The 16,739-nt window shown below is 36.5% G+C and overlaps 1 protein-coding gene across 1 annotated transcript in view; it reads right to left on the reverse strand.

Annotated features, from left to right (window-relative positions):
• PDE3B (phosphodiesterase 3B) overlaps positions 1-16,739 on the reverse strand; it is a 179,311-nt gene that overhangs the window by 65,646 nt on the left and 96,926 nt on the right. The window contains exon 2 of the mRNA XM_068988166.1: positions 4,838-4,888. Coding sequence (XP_068844267.1) covers positions 4,838-4,888 — 51 coding nt within the window. The remainder of the gene's footprint in view (positions 1-4,837; positions 4,889-16,739) is intronic.

Below are 16,739 nucleotides of genomic sequence, written 5' to 3' on the forward strand. Positions count from 1 at the left end.
TAGATCAACTAAACAGAAAATTAACAAGGAAACAAACTTTAAACGATACAATAGACCAGTTAGACCTAATTGATATCTATAGGACATTTCACCCCAAAACAATGAATTTCACCTTTTTCTCAAGCACACATGGAACCTTCTCCAGGATAGATCACATCCTGGGCCATAAATCTAGCCTTGATAAATTCATAAAAATTGAAATCATTCCAAGCATCTTTTCTGACCACAATGCAGTAAGATTAGATCTCAATTACAGGAAAAAAAACTATTAAAAATTGCAACATATGGAGGCTGAACCACACGCTGCTGAATAACCAACAAATCACAGAATAAATCAAAAAAGAAATCAAAATATGCATAGAAATGAATGAAAATGAAAGCACAACAACCCAAAACCTGTGGGACACTGTAAAAGCAGTGCTAAGGGGAAGGTTCATAGCAATACAAGCATACCTCAAGAAACAAGAAAAAAGTCAAATAAATAACCTAACTCTACACTTAAAGCAACTAGAAAAGGAAGAAATGAAGAACCCCACGGTTAGTAGAAGGAAAGAAATCTTAAAAATTAGGGCAGAAATAAATGCAAAAGAAACAAAAGAGACCATAGCAAAAATCAACAAAGCCAAAAGCTGGTTCTTTGAAAGGATAAATAAAATCGACAAACCATTAGCCAGACTCACCAAGAAACAAAGGGAAAAAGATCTAATCAATAAAATTAGAAATGAAAATGGAGAGATCACAACAGACAACACAGAAATGCAAAGGATCATAAGAGACTACTATCAGCAATTATATGCCAATAAGATGGACAACGTGGCAGAAATGGATAGAAAGTACAACTTTCCAAAACTGAACCAGGAAGAAACAGAAAAAATAAACTCAAAATGGATTAAAGATTAAACGTAAGACTAGAAACTATAAAACTCCTAGAGGAGAACACAGGCAAAACACTCTCCGACATACATCACAGCAGGATCCTCTAATGACCCACCTCCCAGAATATTGGAAATAAAACCAAAAATAAACAAATGGGACCTAATTAAAACTAAAAGCTTCTGTACAATAAAGGAAACTATATAAGCAAGGTGAAAAGACAGCCTTCAGAATGGGAGAAAATAATAGCAAATGAAGCAACTGACAAACAACTAATCTCAAAAATATACAAGCAACTCCTGCAGCTCAATTCCAGAAAAATTAACAGCCCAATCAAAAAATGGGCCAAAGAACTAAATAGACATTTCTCCAGAGAAGACATACGGATGGTTAACAAACACATGAAAAGATGCTCAACATCACTCATTATCCGAGAAATGCAAATCAAAACCACAGTGAGGTACCATTTCATGCCAGTCAGAATGGCCGCAATCCAAAAGCCTACAAGCAATAAATGCTGGAAAGGGTGTGGAGAAAAGGGAACTCTCTTACACTGTTGGTGGGAATGCAAACTAGTACAGCCACTATGGAGAACAGTGTGGAGATTCCTTAAAAAACTGGAAATAGAACTGCCTTATGACCCAGCAATCCCACTGCTGGGCATACACATCAAGGAGACCAGAACTGAAAGAGACACGTGTACCCCAGTGTTCATCGCAGCACTGTTAACAATAGCCAGGACATGGAAGCAACCCAGATGTCCATCATCAGACAAATGGATAAGAGAACTGTGGTACATATACACAATGGAGTATTACTCAGCCATTAAAATGAATACATTTGAATCCGTTCTAATGAGGTGGATGAAACTGGAGCCTATTATACAGAGTGAAGCAAGCCAGAAAGAAAAACACCAATACAGTATACTAACGCATATATATGGAATTTAGAAAGATGGTAGCGATAACCCTGTATGCGAGACAGCAAAAGAGACACAGATGCATAGAACAGTCTTTTGGACTCTGTGGGAGACGGCGAGGGTGGGATGATTTGGGAGAATGGCATTGAAACATGTATAATATCATATATGAAACGAATCGCCAGTCCAGGTTCGATGCATGATACTGGATGTTTGGGGCTGGTGCCCTGGGACAACCCAGAGGGATGGTACAGGGAGGGAGGACGGAGGGGGGGTTCAGGATGGGGAACACGTGTATACCTGTGGCAGATTCATGCTGATGTATGGCAAAACCAATACAATATTGTAAAGTAATTAACCTCCAATTAAAATAAATTTATATTAAAAAAATAAAAGTTAGCTTATTACCATCTAGAAAAAATAGTGAGATTTTTAACATAAAAAAAGACAAAGGTGACAATACAGTGCAAAGAAGAAAGATAGATTTTTTTCTCAATAACTGGAAGTGGATCAACTAGATAACTATGTGGAAAAAAGCTGTCTTGATACATAAACCACAATACAGAAAAATCAATTACAGATGTACTACAGATCTAAAGACGGAAAGTAAAACAATAAAACTTCTAGGAGGTAACAGAAGAGGGTAGACACCGCCTAGGGAGTAGACAAGATGTTCTTATGTAGGACACATACAAAAACCACTAAATAAAAAGGAAATGATAAGTTGACATAAAAGGAAATGATTGATGAATAGAGTGTTTTCAATGAGACACCATGATTAGCCACAGACAGGGAGAAGATTTCTTAAGGAATATTCGTGTCCAAAATACATAAAGAACTCCTACTGATCACTAAGTAAAAGGTGGATAATTGGTGGGGAAAAAATGGGGAAAAGATCTTCACCAGAGGATATCTGAGTAGCAAATTAACATGAAAAGATTCTCAACCTGATGAGCCATCAATGAAATGCAAATATTAAAACTACAATAAGATACTCTTCAACAGCTACCAGAATGATTTAAAACAGACACTACCAAGTGCTGACAAAGATGTGGATCAACTGGGAACACCTATATACTGCTGATGGCTGGGTAAAAGAAATACACTCTCTTTGGAAAATTATCTGGTGCTTCCTGCTAAAACTGAACATATACATGCATACTCCCCTCTAATATCCAACAAAAGACATCAAGAATATTCCAACAGCATAACTTGAAATAGACAAAAACCTGAAAAATAAATGTCAGTCTACTATAGACTGGATGAATTGCGTGTATATTCATTCAATAAAACACTAAATGGAATGAGAGTGGGTGAATTACTACTACGCATAATAACGAATTAATCGTACAGATAAATTTTGAAAGAAATAAAACAGAAAACACATATGAGTGATTCTATTTACTTACAATTCAGAAAAAAACTAAGTTGTGATGACAGAAATCAGTACTGAAATAACACCTGGGAGAAGCTGATGACTAAGCAGGGGGCTTTTGGGGTGCTGAATTCATCTGAAAAATGGTCATATGTATATATTCACTCTGAGAAAATTCATCAAGTTGTACAGTTGTGACTTGTGCACTTTTATACATGAGTGTTACACTTCCAATTTTTTCTTTTTTTGGCCATGCTGTGTGGCCTACCGTATCTTGAATTCCTCGACCAGGGATCAAACTCGAGACCAGGGCAGTAAAAGCACCCAGTTCTAACCAACAGACTGCCAGGGAATCCCCTACATTTCTTTTTTTTTTTTTTTTTTAAGGATTATTCGAAAGAAAAAGAGGGGTAGAAGAAATAAAATTCTGTGAGACTACAAGCCCATGCTTGAACCATCACTGCTTACTGTCTTTAGATTTTAGCAGTAATTTAGATACTCTTCTCCTGGAGAAGGAAATGGCAACTCACTTCAGTATTCTTGCCTGGAAAATTCCATGGACAGGGGAGCCTGGTGGGGTCCATGGGGTCGCAAAGAGTTGCCCATGACTGAGTGACAGAGCACATAGATACTCTTTTAATTCGAAACTGAGAATCTTGGTGGACATGACTAAGGCAAAGGCCACTATTTAGGTCAAGAAACCCCAGTCCCTTTTATTTAACAGGTCAGATGTGGCCTTCCTCACTTCACCTGACTGTAACAGTTACATCAGAGAATATAGGCTGTTGTGGTTATCCCATTTATTGTTTAAAAATAAGACTCAGCCATTCAAAGGGGTGTTCATTTTTCAAAGTTTTATGTTGGAACAACTAACATTAAATAAATAGATGTGATAAATAGAGTTAATGTTTCTGTACACACGTATGACAAAGATTTGATATTTATTAATGTTTATCTGTTAGTATAAAAAAATCAGGTTTCAAAATAGCATATGGAATATAATATTATCATTTTTGTACTAAAATTATATAAACTATACATTTCAGTACACTGGAAAACTAGGAAAAGATCTATAAAGATATATATCAAAAGTTAACAAAGTTATCCCTTGATGTTTGATTTTCCTTTGTTCTCCTACACGTCTATTTTCAGTTTCACTGATACCAACATAAAGTGATGAAAAATCTTTAAAAAAGTCCATTTCATATAATTCCATATGTGTATATCTATCTATATATATATATACATTTCATAAATAAAACTAATTTCTAGAAGTATGAACAGGGGATTTTCTTTGGAGACATATGTAATGACTACAATGGTACACAAGTGAGCCTTGTAGGATGCTGGTAATGTTCTGTTTTTTGTTATGGGTACTAGTTACATGAGAAGTTTAATTTGTGAAAATTCATTCATCTGTGCAATTTTCTATTGATAGCCCAGATTGTACCAGCAACATTTAAAAAGTAACTATATACATTTGGTTACTGATCATTTTCTTTTCCTTTGCAATTAAAATTTATTTTTAAAAAAATCTACCTAAATGAAGTTTTGGTTATTTTAATTCAGCTAAAGAAAAATCTTATGGCACAGACGTCTTCTGAATGTAACTTTATATGTCAAAAATGTGATTACAGATGGTAACTATTAGTGATACCATTTATATTTACCTGATAGTGAGGTTTATACCACTGCTTTAAGTCCCAATCCCAAAGAATCATCTGAAAGAAAAAATAAATAAAAGAATTCATTTAGTTACAAAATGGAGCATCTTCAATTACAGATACAAAAACAGCTTAAATTTTTTGGAGAGAAATTGGGGAGGTGAGAATAAAAATGATCTCTAGATGGAATATTCCATTAATTACACAATCTGTGATGGAAAAAGCAAGAGTCAGAATAAAGTCACTAAACTAAGCTATAGTAACCTTTAAAATATCTATCACCACAGAACCAAAAATATAAATCCAAAATCACATCCATTTACTAAAAATACACGAAAAATGAGAAATCACCGCTCTCCCCCCTTCCCACCCTCTCCAAAGGCTCATAATTTGTCATTTTAAACCAGTGTCAGTAGGTGGTGCTATTTCCTTACCAACAAGCCTGTTGTCAAAAGCACCTTTAAAAACCTTGCCTGCGGGTTACATAAAGCATAAAAGAGTGGATTTATAAAAAGTTACACACAACCCTTTTGAGTCACAGATTTAATTAGTTTCTCTGTTTCTCTTCTTTATAGATTATCAATGATAACTTCTTAGTACTAGACTAGTTTTTTCCTGCCCTTCTCTTCCTAGCAGGCTGTGGGGCTACTTCCCCATCCAACAGTCACGACTGTTCAAGGAGACAAAATTAGCTCAAATTTGGCAAGCTATGGCTGCTAACTATGATTAAATCTAATTTCTTTTAAATTTACTTAAACTGATAAATAAGTTTCTTCCTTTTGCCTAAATAACTGATATAATGACGATTTTCTACATAGCTTTGAACCCTAACCGTGAACATAAGCCTAGTTAATTTGTAATCCAATCACACGATTTCTCTGTACTGAAATATGTTTCTAGTCATCAGGCTCCTGATGCAAAAGATCTCAAAATGTTATCTCTTCTTTCATTGGTCCAATATTTCATTTAGGAGTTGACAGAATTTTTTCGTAAAGGTACAAATAATTTAGGCTTTGCAAGCCACATAAGGTCTCCATGGCATATTCTTTGCTTTTTGTTTTACAATCCTTTAAAACGCAAAACAAAACAAATATTCTTAGCTCTGTGGCCACACAAAAAAGGTTGCTAGCAGGATTTGGTTGTGGGCTACAGCTTGGAGACCCCTTTTAAAAATCATTATTTGTCCTTATCACCATCTCCTTGTCAACATCCTTGCAGAAAGTCATCTTTTGCCAGTGAAGAGAACATACTTCTTCCAAAAGAGAATCCAGACATACATAACTGCTTACAAAATTGATGGACTAGTACCTGCAAAATTGCTATGGTACAGCAACATGAAAAGAATTTAATATATATTAGTAGACTCATCAAATTTACACAGTATTTTATATAGCCCTAAGTGTGGTCCTCATATAATTGCTTCAGGCTGTGATTTAACCAGCATATATACTGCATTAATTAATGCAGTTTAAGACACTAACAACTTCCTAAGAACATTCACATTAAGATTAAAGTAACCTAAAATCCCTAAGTTTCTTGTATACTTGTTATAAAAAGTAGTGAAAGTGTTAGTTGCTCAGTCATGTCTGACTCTACAACCCCATGGACTGTAACCTGCCAGGCTCCTCCACCCATGGAATTCTCCAGGCAAAAATACTGGAGTGGGTTGCCATTCCCTTCTCCAGGGCATCTTCCTGACCCAGAGATCGAACCTGGTCTCTTGCGTTGCAGGCAGATTCTTTACCATCTGAGCCACCAGGGAATACATGTTCTATTTGCATGCTATGGTTACACAACTGGCTTTTTAGTCCCAAGTGCAATACCTTACTTCAGTCCTGATTTTAGCCTGTCCAAATTTCTTTGGAGAGTGGAATGTTGACTAGCCTATTTACCATTCTTCTCATCATCACGACATTTGTAAATCTGATGCTTCCTTAAGTTCACTAAAAAAAACAAGTACAGAGTGGACAGGAATGAAGACAGGACCACCGACTGGGTCACTAAAGACTACCTATGAGATTTGTGTCTGAGTCTGCAAACTTGCCTAACATGCTATTATCCAATCCATACTCCCACATTTCTTTCACAAGGGTACCATCAAATGGTGACATACCTGGGCCTCATTTCTCCTCCTCATCAGTCTGAGTAGAAGTTGATTTCTTGCTAACTCCAGCATACTTTCATCATGAGGTTTCTTAACATTCCTTGCTTCCCACCTGCTACTCTGGCTTTGAATAAACTCTCGAGCAGTAGCTGTCTTATTTGCAGTCACTTTCTCTGTGATCAAAAATACATTTGCCAAAAAGCAGCAGGTCTTAGTCTGAAATCCCCTGCATATTAGGAACTGAAATAGATACAGTGAAAGCCACAAATTGCTGGCAGACTGACTTCTGTGTAAATTGGACAAGAAGAATATTAGTGATTTTGAGAAAACAAAATTTCTGCGTAAGTAGTAGAAGATGTATGATCCAGGAATTATACAGCTGCAGCGAGACACATCTTGGAGCAGAGTTACTCAATGTGTGGTCCACAATAAGAAAGTACAGAAATGAAGAGTAAATGTTTAGAGATGTTTATACCAATTTGATATAAAATTTGCTATTTCATGTCATTTGAATATTACTGCTTTTATCTATTGAATTTGCTTTCTTGGCATTTCTTATGTCGCCAATCAAAAAAACAAATGGCTCAAAATTGGTTTTCTAAAGCTCAAGGTACTAACAAAAACAGTAACATAAATAACTCCAAATAAATGTTAAGCCTACATCAAGAACAACACTAATACAAACTCACTACAAATCTGTGGGTGTGATAATACCACACAAAACCATAAAAGCAAAAATATTACTAAACCATACAACAGTGACCATCTAAAAACTGGACTCTTTTTTTAGACTGCATGTTATCTACTTTGAAAGTTTTATGACAGTCACGCAAAATGTGAAGCCTTTTCGGTAAACGAGTAGAACTTTTCCAGAAAAATCACATAAAACTTTCTTATATGAAACTGAAGATTTCTGTTTCTAAAATAGAAGTGACATAAACTGGAGGCACTATTCAGATTCTGTGCACCCCAAAGGAAAAGCATATAATTGCCAAGAGATGTGTAAAATTAACCACACGGATGATAAACTTTATGCCAGAAGAGAGAACAGACCAAAACATCTCCAAAATGTATTTACTATGCAACACCTTGGGACATCACAGAACTGAAAAGGCATATAAGGTAAGAGTAATTACTGTCATATTTATACATAGCAAATACTTTAGGGGCTTTCCTGGTGGCTCAGATGGTAAGAGTCTGCCTATGGTACAGGAGACCTGGGTTCAATCTCTGGGTCAGGAAGATCTTTGGAGAAGGGAATGACAACCCTTCCGTTATTCTTGCCTGGAGAAATCCCATGGACAGAGGAGCCTAGTGGGCTACAGTCCAAGGGGTTGCAAAGAGTAAATGCACACATGGGATGAATCTAGACCAGCTCTTGGTTTACATTCAATACACACAGCAGAAGATGGGGGGCAACTTTTTTATGTTTATCACTGAAAAACCCATACTACAAAATAGGATTTTTTTTCCTATTTAATCATTATTTCGTGAACTATGATAGAGACTTGAAAATGCGCTGGAATTAGTTCTGAATCAGTTATTGCACAGCAAAGAAGAGCCTGGCTAAACAATGAGAATATCTCTTAACTGCAGATCTATCACTGCTTTATTCACAGAAAACGGCTGGTGGTTAAAACACACGCTGGGCACGATTCAGTGGTAGAGAAATAGTGTAAGAGTAAATGCATTCAATGTTTGGCCACAGAAAGTACATCTTTTCAGTGTGCTATGGGAAAATGGAGTGCAAATAAAAACTATAAATAGCAGATAGGAGTATTTTTTGCAATAAAATGCAAAGAGCTTCTATTTCTCAAGTTTTTAAGCATGACAATGCCCATTAACTTAGCAACAGACACAGCCTCAAAAGTAATTTTCAGTGACAAATCTCTTTATGATTACAGGGTCCGTGTTGAATTTCAGTATTCAGAGTCAACAGTCAAAAAACTACTCGCTGCATTCCACTGTAAATTACAATTTTGCTCTAATTTTTTCAATTTAAGAAAATAGAAAAAAGAATCTGGTTGGGTATACAGACTATGTTAAATAGGTTGTGAATCTACAACACACAACCTATTTACTCATCAGTGAGCTAAAAGAAGTATCTTTAATATTGCAAACAATGTTCACTAATTTTGTTTTTAAAAACTGAGTCATTTAAATACATTTATTTAATACTGGTAGGTAACCACCACACACACTGAATACACAGTGGATGGTGGATGGGTATTAAAAGTTTAAGAAACATTGGTAAAAGCATTCATTCCTCCAAAATAACATGGAGCTCTTTTAAAATTTTACTTCCAAGTAGCCAGTATATGCTCTATATCAATTGTTCCAAAGTCAGCAAAACCTAAACTTCACTCTCAATACCAAAGGAAATCCTATAAATAAATATAAGGATAAACAATTCAAATATTATTAAATTTTGAATCAAGTAAAAAAAGAGTTTTAGTGACTATGGGTATGTTCTCGAAACATGGTTCTGTTATATGATAAGATGTCATTTCATGAAAGGATGAATTTTAATTGCTGTTTTTAGAAGCTTCTGGTACTCCATTTGTCTCTTCCCATCTAAATTCAAATATTACACAGTATCAGAAATTAGTACATATTTTCACACTGTAGACATCTGTTCAAAAATAATTTTAAAAACAGCATTTTCTCATAATTTAAGTAACATGTGAGGTGCCTATTATTAAAAAAAAATTCTTTTAGTTGATTTGATAAAAGTAAACCCAAAACTGTGCTTTTATAAACTCAGCTTTTCTTTGTGGTTAAAAAGTTGAATCCTGATAAAAGTTTCTGTTTGAATCTGTTTGTAAGTCCAACATGCTTTACAGAGCTCTACGAAACCACCAACACCACAGCGAAACATCAGCAGCACAACCAGGAGATGTTATCAGGTTCAATTACGTCAATGAGGTTTTACTTCATTGTTCCCTAATGTAGCCAAGAAGAAAAACATACATGTGTCCTCAAGTTAAGCTTAGAGAACTGTGACATTTATGTGAAATTTGAAAGATTAGCTGTTATGTGACAGCTGTGAATTAACTGTTAAAACATACTTTATTTTCAGCATTTTCACTTGAGCTTCGTGTATAAATCTAGGTTAATTTATTAAATTTCAGTACTTTCAACTTTTTCTGTGCCTTTCAACTTTAGGCCCATTTAACTATATTTATTGACCATAAACCCAAAACATAAAATAAATGGACACCCTAAAAAGCTAAACTAAAACTGTACAACTGTACTTTCTAATAGTCTAAAGTGCAACGACAGTCATCTTGACCCCTGCATGACAAATAAAGGCCCCAGTCAGAAAACCTGAGAATAAGGGCAAAAAAAAAAGGGGGGGTGTGTCTCTGTGTGTGTGTCTCTGTGTGTGGTGGGGTGGAAATCTGAGAATAAGAGCCACAAAAAGGGGGGCGGGTGTGGTAGGGGTGGAGACTAGTATTACTTGGAAACTAGTCTCATTTACTATTCTTACCAATCAATCAAAACATGATTCCAGCTGTAGTGATTTAGACTGCAAGCTACACACCAGCACTGTTAGATGCCTAATACACAACAGCTTCTTTAATCTTTCCTAGAGTTCTTTGTGGTAAGCCTATTTCCCCGTTTTACAAATGACACAATGGAGACTAAGAAGGTGAAGTAACCTGCCCAGAGTCACATGACTAGTAAGTGGCAGAGACAGAAATTAAATTCACAGCTGTCTCATTCCAAAGCTTTTTAAGGATTCTTAAGCATTATGCTAAACGGTCTTTGTTTTTTTCACTTTGTATCCGGGTATAGCTAATTAACAATATTGTGACAGTCTCAGGTGAACAATGAAGGAAGTCAGCCATACATATACACGTATTATGCTACACCATCTTATATTCTCAGCACTACTATGTGCTAGTAATATGGCAGGTGCTTGACAGCCATGTAGAATCAACAATTTTGCAAGTAACCCCATTTATATATGGAGAACTTGAGGCTTAGTGATTATTCTCCATTTGCCTCTCAGATCCCTTCTTTGTCCTCCTCTCCATGATGGGGAGGCTGACCCCTACACTCTGCATCTCCCAAGCTCCCATGCAGCTGACGTCCACTTAGGTTAGGAGATGATGGCAAGAAACTGGAGTTTGAGAGGAGAGGAAAATGGTTGTCTTTTCTGCTGCCTGCATGACTACAGCTCTTCATCAGTTGGTCTTCCCTTCACAACTTCAGCTGTGACGCTGAAACACTATTTCCATCCTTGTTCTATCAGCCTCAGGTGAGGTAACAGCTTTCTAGTGTTACTAGCTCTCTAGTTGTCTAACCATCCCTTGATCATCCTCTTAGGCTTGTTCCTTCTTTTAAGGTTTATTTGAACCACCTCGGAGTGCATTCAATTAATATTTCTTGCAATCCTAAATACCGGGACATTGTGAACCAAGTTCTATTAGGTGTCAAATAAAAATCGCAAAGCAAGTATCTGAACTCAGAATTATCGCCCTTCAAATTTTATTCTCTTTCTAGTACTATGCTGAAAGGATAATTATTTAAGTTTTTAATGAGACTTCTTTCCAAAAACTATAAAAAAAAAGATTATCAAATCATCAGATTACCCTCCAATACCTGATCCCGTATTTCCTTCTGTTACTACAGTTGAACTTGCCGAGCTCTAGTCAGTGACTCAGTTTTCCATAAATGGTCTAGATCCAATCTGCTGGTACCCACATCTTGCTTCAGAAGTGTCTGACTCTTTGCGACCACATGTACTGTAGCTCATCAGGCTTCCTCTGTCCGTGGGATTCTCCAGGCAAGAATACTGGAGTAGGCTGCCATGCCCTCCTCCATGGGTTTGATCCCAAGATCCAATCCAGGTGTCTACCTGAGACTGCTTCACAAGCAGCTCTCTCCCTCGCTCTTCCATCATCATTTTTTCTCTCTACTAAATCATTCCCATTATTCCCATTAGACTATAAACATGCCGCAATTTCTCACCTCTCACACACACACAAACTTTTTCATGATCTTACACTCAGCCTCTATCCCACTTCTTTGCTTCCATTTATAGCAGAGCTCCTCAAGGGTAATGTTTATTTTTTGTTTCCAATTATTCTCCTGTAATTCTCTCTGAGCTATACTAGATGGTCCTTGAACATGCCAGGCAACTCCAATGAAAATTTTTTTCCTAAAGCTGTACTGATAATTCAGAACTTAAAAGATAGCACTTAAAACATACATGTAAGTTTGGGCTTTTTTCTCAAGAGTTCCAAACTAGAAACAAGAATATTTAAAGGGAGGGTACAAATATAAGTTGAGTGGGAAAAATATGAAGTAATGAAGTCATAGAATGTTTGAAAAAGAGCTTTAATCTTTAAAAGTACCAACTAAAACATTTACAGCCTATTGATCTTATGAGACTTGTTTTTATTATTTGATGTTCTTAAATTGAATTAAAACACCTACTTTATTTTTAATCTTTCAGAATCATTTTAAAACAGTTTAACACATCACGGTCTCATTAGTTGTGCTAAGGGAATTCAAGCACAGAGAGTCGTTTTCTAAATATATGAAATAGCATCTATCTTATCAGTATTCTTAATCTCTTATCCACTCTAGATGTTTTCAAGTTTTTACCTACCTGCTTCTCTTCTAGACCCGTGTCCTTCTAGATATATAACTTAGTACATACCTCAACTGGTTTCTCTGTCCTATCATTAAGCAGAATTTTATCTCCACCTCAGACATGGTCTCTACATTCCTACCAAGAGATACATATTCTGAGGAGAATGTACCAAAAATAACTGAAAAAAAAAAAAAAAGGAATTGCAAGCCTATAACTTCCGTTTTTCCCCCTAATGTGAACAGTGTTTTCCTTTTAAGTTACTGTATAATTTTCAGTGGGGCTTCTCAGGCGGCTCAGTGGTAAAAATTCCACTTGCCAATGCAGCAGATATGGGTTCAATCCCTGGTCTAGGAAGAGCCCCTGGAGAAGAAAGTGACAACCCACTCCAGTATTCATGCCTGGGAAATCCCATGAACAGAAGAACCTTGTGGGCTACAGTCCATGTGGTCACAACTCAGTTGCTGAACAACAACAAAAATAATTTTTCAGTATCGTTTAAGCAAAAGATTAAATTAATAATAGCTAATATTTAAAAGACCTTACTAAAACATGTGAACAATTCAGGATCGCATGGTGGTGGTGGCTTACTCGCTAAGTCATGTTAGACTCTTGCAAACCCATGGACTATAGCCTGCCAGGCTCCTCTGTCCATGGGTTTTTCCAGGCAAGCATACTGGAATGAGTTGCCATTTCCTTCTCCATCTGGATCACATGAGGAGTGCCTTAATAAATATTTTTATGAACAAGAGCCAAAGAGAAAAAAACATTCCACACCTCAATCAATAGGAATATGCTACAAACTTGACTCTGATTTGGAAAGAAAATTGGGAAATCACAATGGTCTTCTGGGGATTTGAGGTTGATCTAAGATCAACCTAAAATCTAAGGACATGTTCCTCTATACATACAGTAACTCAGGGAGATTGATGCCAGAGCCCAGGCTCTCAAACACTTGACTGCATTGCTTCTCACCTACTAAGCAGGCTGCACTGCTCCACTCCTCCCCACCCCCACATCAACTCTAAACTGCTCACAGAGCTGAAAGATCCACAAATTGCACAGGCATTCAAGTAAAACAAAGGAACTATCTAGTCCTAGGCAGGCATACCCCCTGCCTAACAAAGCAAATGTAACAGATGATAGTTTTTTTTTCTCTGATTGCCCATTATAACTTATCTGAGAACAGATATAAAGTTAAGAATGATGAACCAACCAGTAAAATAATTATATATATATATATATATATATATATATATATATATATATATATATATATGGAGGGAAAATAAAATAACATGCAAATTCTCTGCTGGAAGTCCATATGTTTAGGAATTCTCCTTGACTCTCCTGATATTTAGGACTCTCTAATATGTTTACGCAGACACATGAGCTTTGTATTTCCAAACACCACAATGGAGAATCCCAATGGTATTTCGTCATGAGCAGAGAGTACATTTCGCCAATAACATGTAATCTTTGTCCCAAGAGGAATACTTGAAGAGGGTTAGAATACTGTTGTAGGAAAAATCTAGAAGTTCCCTCTAAGGGTTCGGCTCCAGGCTTTGATACCCTCTTGCAATCTGCCCACTCCACCCTGCCTTCGATCATTAGAACTATCAGTGCCCAGAACTATGGGCCCAGAAACCATTCAGATTATGGAAATTTCCCATCTTCAAACATGTCCAGCCCATTTGGAGAGAGGTTGGAAATCATTGTAGGTAATAGCTAAATATTGTTTGGGTAATGCATTTGAAAGAGAACAAATGGTGACCTTTAATCAGTCTCAAGTTTTTTAGTGTCCTCAAATTCCTACTTCATTGCAACTAAAAGTAAAACATTGTTGAAAGGGGGAGGCAACCTCAAGTATGGCAAACCATAGGCAACAAAAGAGGCTCTGAAAACCTTGTGTTTACTATATTAGGTACTCTGTTGGGAGCTTTATATATACAGGTATTACTACCTTCAGCCTATGAGATCACTTTTTATAAATAATTAAAGTAACTTGTTGAGTGAATAAATGACTCATTTTTTAGTTCCTCTTTCCTCTTCCCCATAACAATTCAATTTGATCTAGATGCTTCTGATTTTTTGCCATAACCGTATTTTCACATTTTTATATCAGGCCTTGATCACTTTCAACAGCTTCCAATCAATTTTATCTACTTTATATAGTAAAATCAAACTTCAAAGCCATATATTATGATATGCTCCTATTAGAAATATTCAGAGTATATTTGAACTTAGGGGAATTTAGAAGTTAATTCCAGTGTTCTCATTTTACAGATAAAGAAAACAAGGACCAGAGTAATTAAGTGATTTTTCTTTGCCCTTCCTACTCTCTGCCTAAAATCACTCAACTAAAAACATCTACCTGTAAGCAGTCAAGTAAAACAAATGAGACAAGTTGCTTTTAAATGAGACAAGTCTTCCCCTAAGAATTTGTTGTTGCTGTTGCTCAGTTGCTAAGTCACGCTGGACACTGCAACCCCATGGACTGTAGCACGCCAGGCTCTTCTGTCCTCCACTATCTCCTGGAATTTGCTCAAATTCATGTACATTGAGTTAGTGATTCTGTCTCATTCTCTGCCCCCACTTCTCCTTTTATTATTCTACCAACTCATCTTTCCAACCAAATTCACATATGATTATCTCCCCAAACCCATGGGGGAAAATCTAACAACAAAAATCTGCTTACCACTTTCTACATCTGAGTTAAACCTTCCCATTTTCCTTGGTTCCTATTCTCTACTTCCTATTTCTTAATCTCAGTTAATGTAGCTGACCACACATTAACTAAAAGAAATACTTAAAGGCTACAATGGAGGAATTCTTTAATAAAGTTTTTTTTTTTTTTTGGCTGCAAGCCATATGGGATCTTAGATCCCTGACCAGGGAACGAACCTGGGTCCCCCTGCATTGGGAGTGTGGAGCCTTAGCCACTGGACCACCAGGGACGTCCCTAATAAAGTTTTTTGAAAGTAGCAACTGGAAGTTCCTTTAGAAAGCAACAATCATGACTTAGATTATTCAATATGAACTACCACATTGCCAATAAAATAAAGATTCAGGACCACAAACAAAGAACTCTTATTCTGTCAAATGGCTACATCTCCAAAACAGAAAGGACATTTTATACAAAAAGGACTATATAGGAAAGTAGACAGGTATATGGAAGAATATTTTCTGGGCTTCTCTGGTGGTCCAGTGGTTAAGAATCTGCCTTGCAGTGCGAAGGATGGAAAGGACAGCGGTTTGATCTCTGGTCTGTGAAGATCCCACGTGCTGGGGAGCAACAGTCCGTGCACCACAACTACTGAGCCAGCGCGGCAACTGCTGAAGCCAGTGTGCCTAGAGCCTGTGCTCTGCAACAAGAGCAGCCACTGCAACGAGAAGCCCACACTCTGCAACGAAGACCCAGCATAGCCAAAAAAATAAAAATAAACAAACCCATTTTTTAAAATGTTTTCTTACTGCTTGTTTATATAACTTGTCATGGGTAAAGTTTTAAGGAACAGAGATACATTTACTAGGCCTTTGTCTGTGTTTTTTTTTTTTTTTTTTTTAAGAACTGGGGCTTCCCTGGTGGCTCAGATGGTAAAAGAGTCTGCCTGCAATGCAGAAGACCTGGTTTGGATTCCTCAGTTGGGAAGATCCCCTGGAGAAGGGAATGGCTGCTCACTCCAGTATCTGACTCCAGAATTCCATGGACAAAGGAGCCTAGTGGCTTACAGTCTATGGGGTCAGAAAGAATCAGATACGATTGAGAAACTAACATTTTCCCTTTTTCTTTCACCACTGGTTTATATAACTTCTCAGGGGTAAAATTTTCAGTAACAGAGATACATTTACTATGCCCTTTCCTGCCCCCCCCACCTTTTTTTTTTAAAGAACAGAGTATTAAATTTAGGAGGTAGAGGTATTAAAGAAAATTATCAAAGCATCAAAGTAGATTTTAATTAACCAAGAAACTTAAAAATGTATACTAACAAAACTATTTTTCCACTTAATATTAAATTTTACCACTTCTCATTTGGCATTTTTATCAGTCAGGTGGAAATTACTCAAGTTGGCAGCAGTATTTGTTATTTGAGTAAACAAGTTTTGTCATAACAGATAAAAATTAGGCAAAGATAATAGCCCCATAGTGACTTGATCTGAAAATGAAAATGGAACCTCAAGTCAAAAAAAAAGTCAGATTT

The sequence above is a fragment of the Capricornis sumatraensis genome, chromosome 16 (genome assembly GCF_032405125.1).
Source record: "Capricornis sumatraensis isolate serow.1 chromosome 16, serow.2, whole genome shotgun sequence".
Lineage (NCBI taxonomy): Eukaryota > Metazoa > Chordata > Mammalia > Artiodactyla > Bovidae > Capricornis > Capricornis sumatraensis.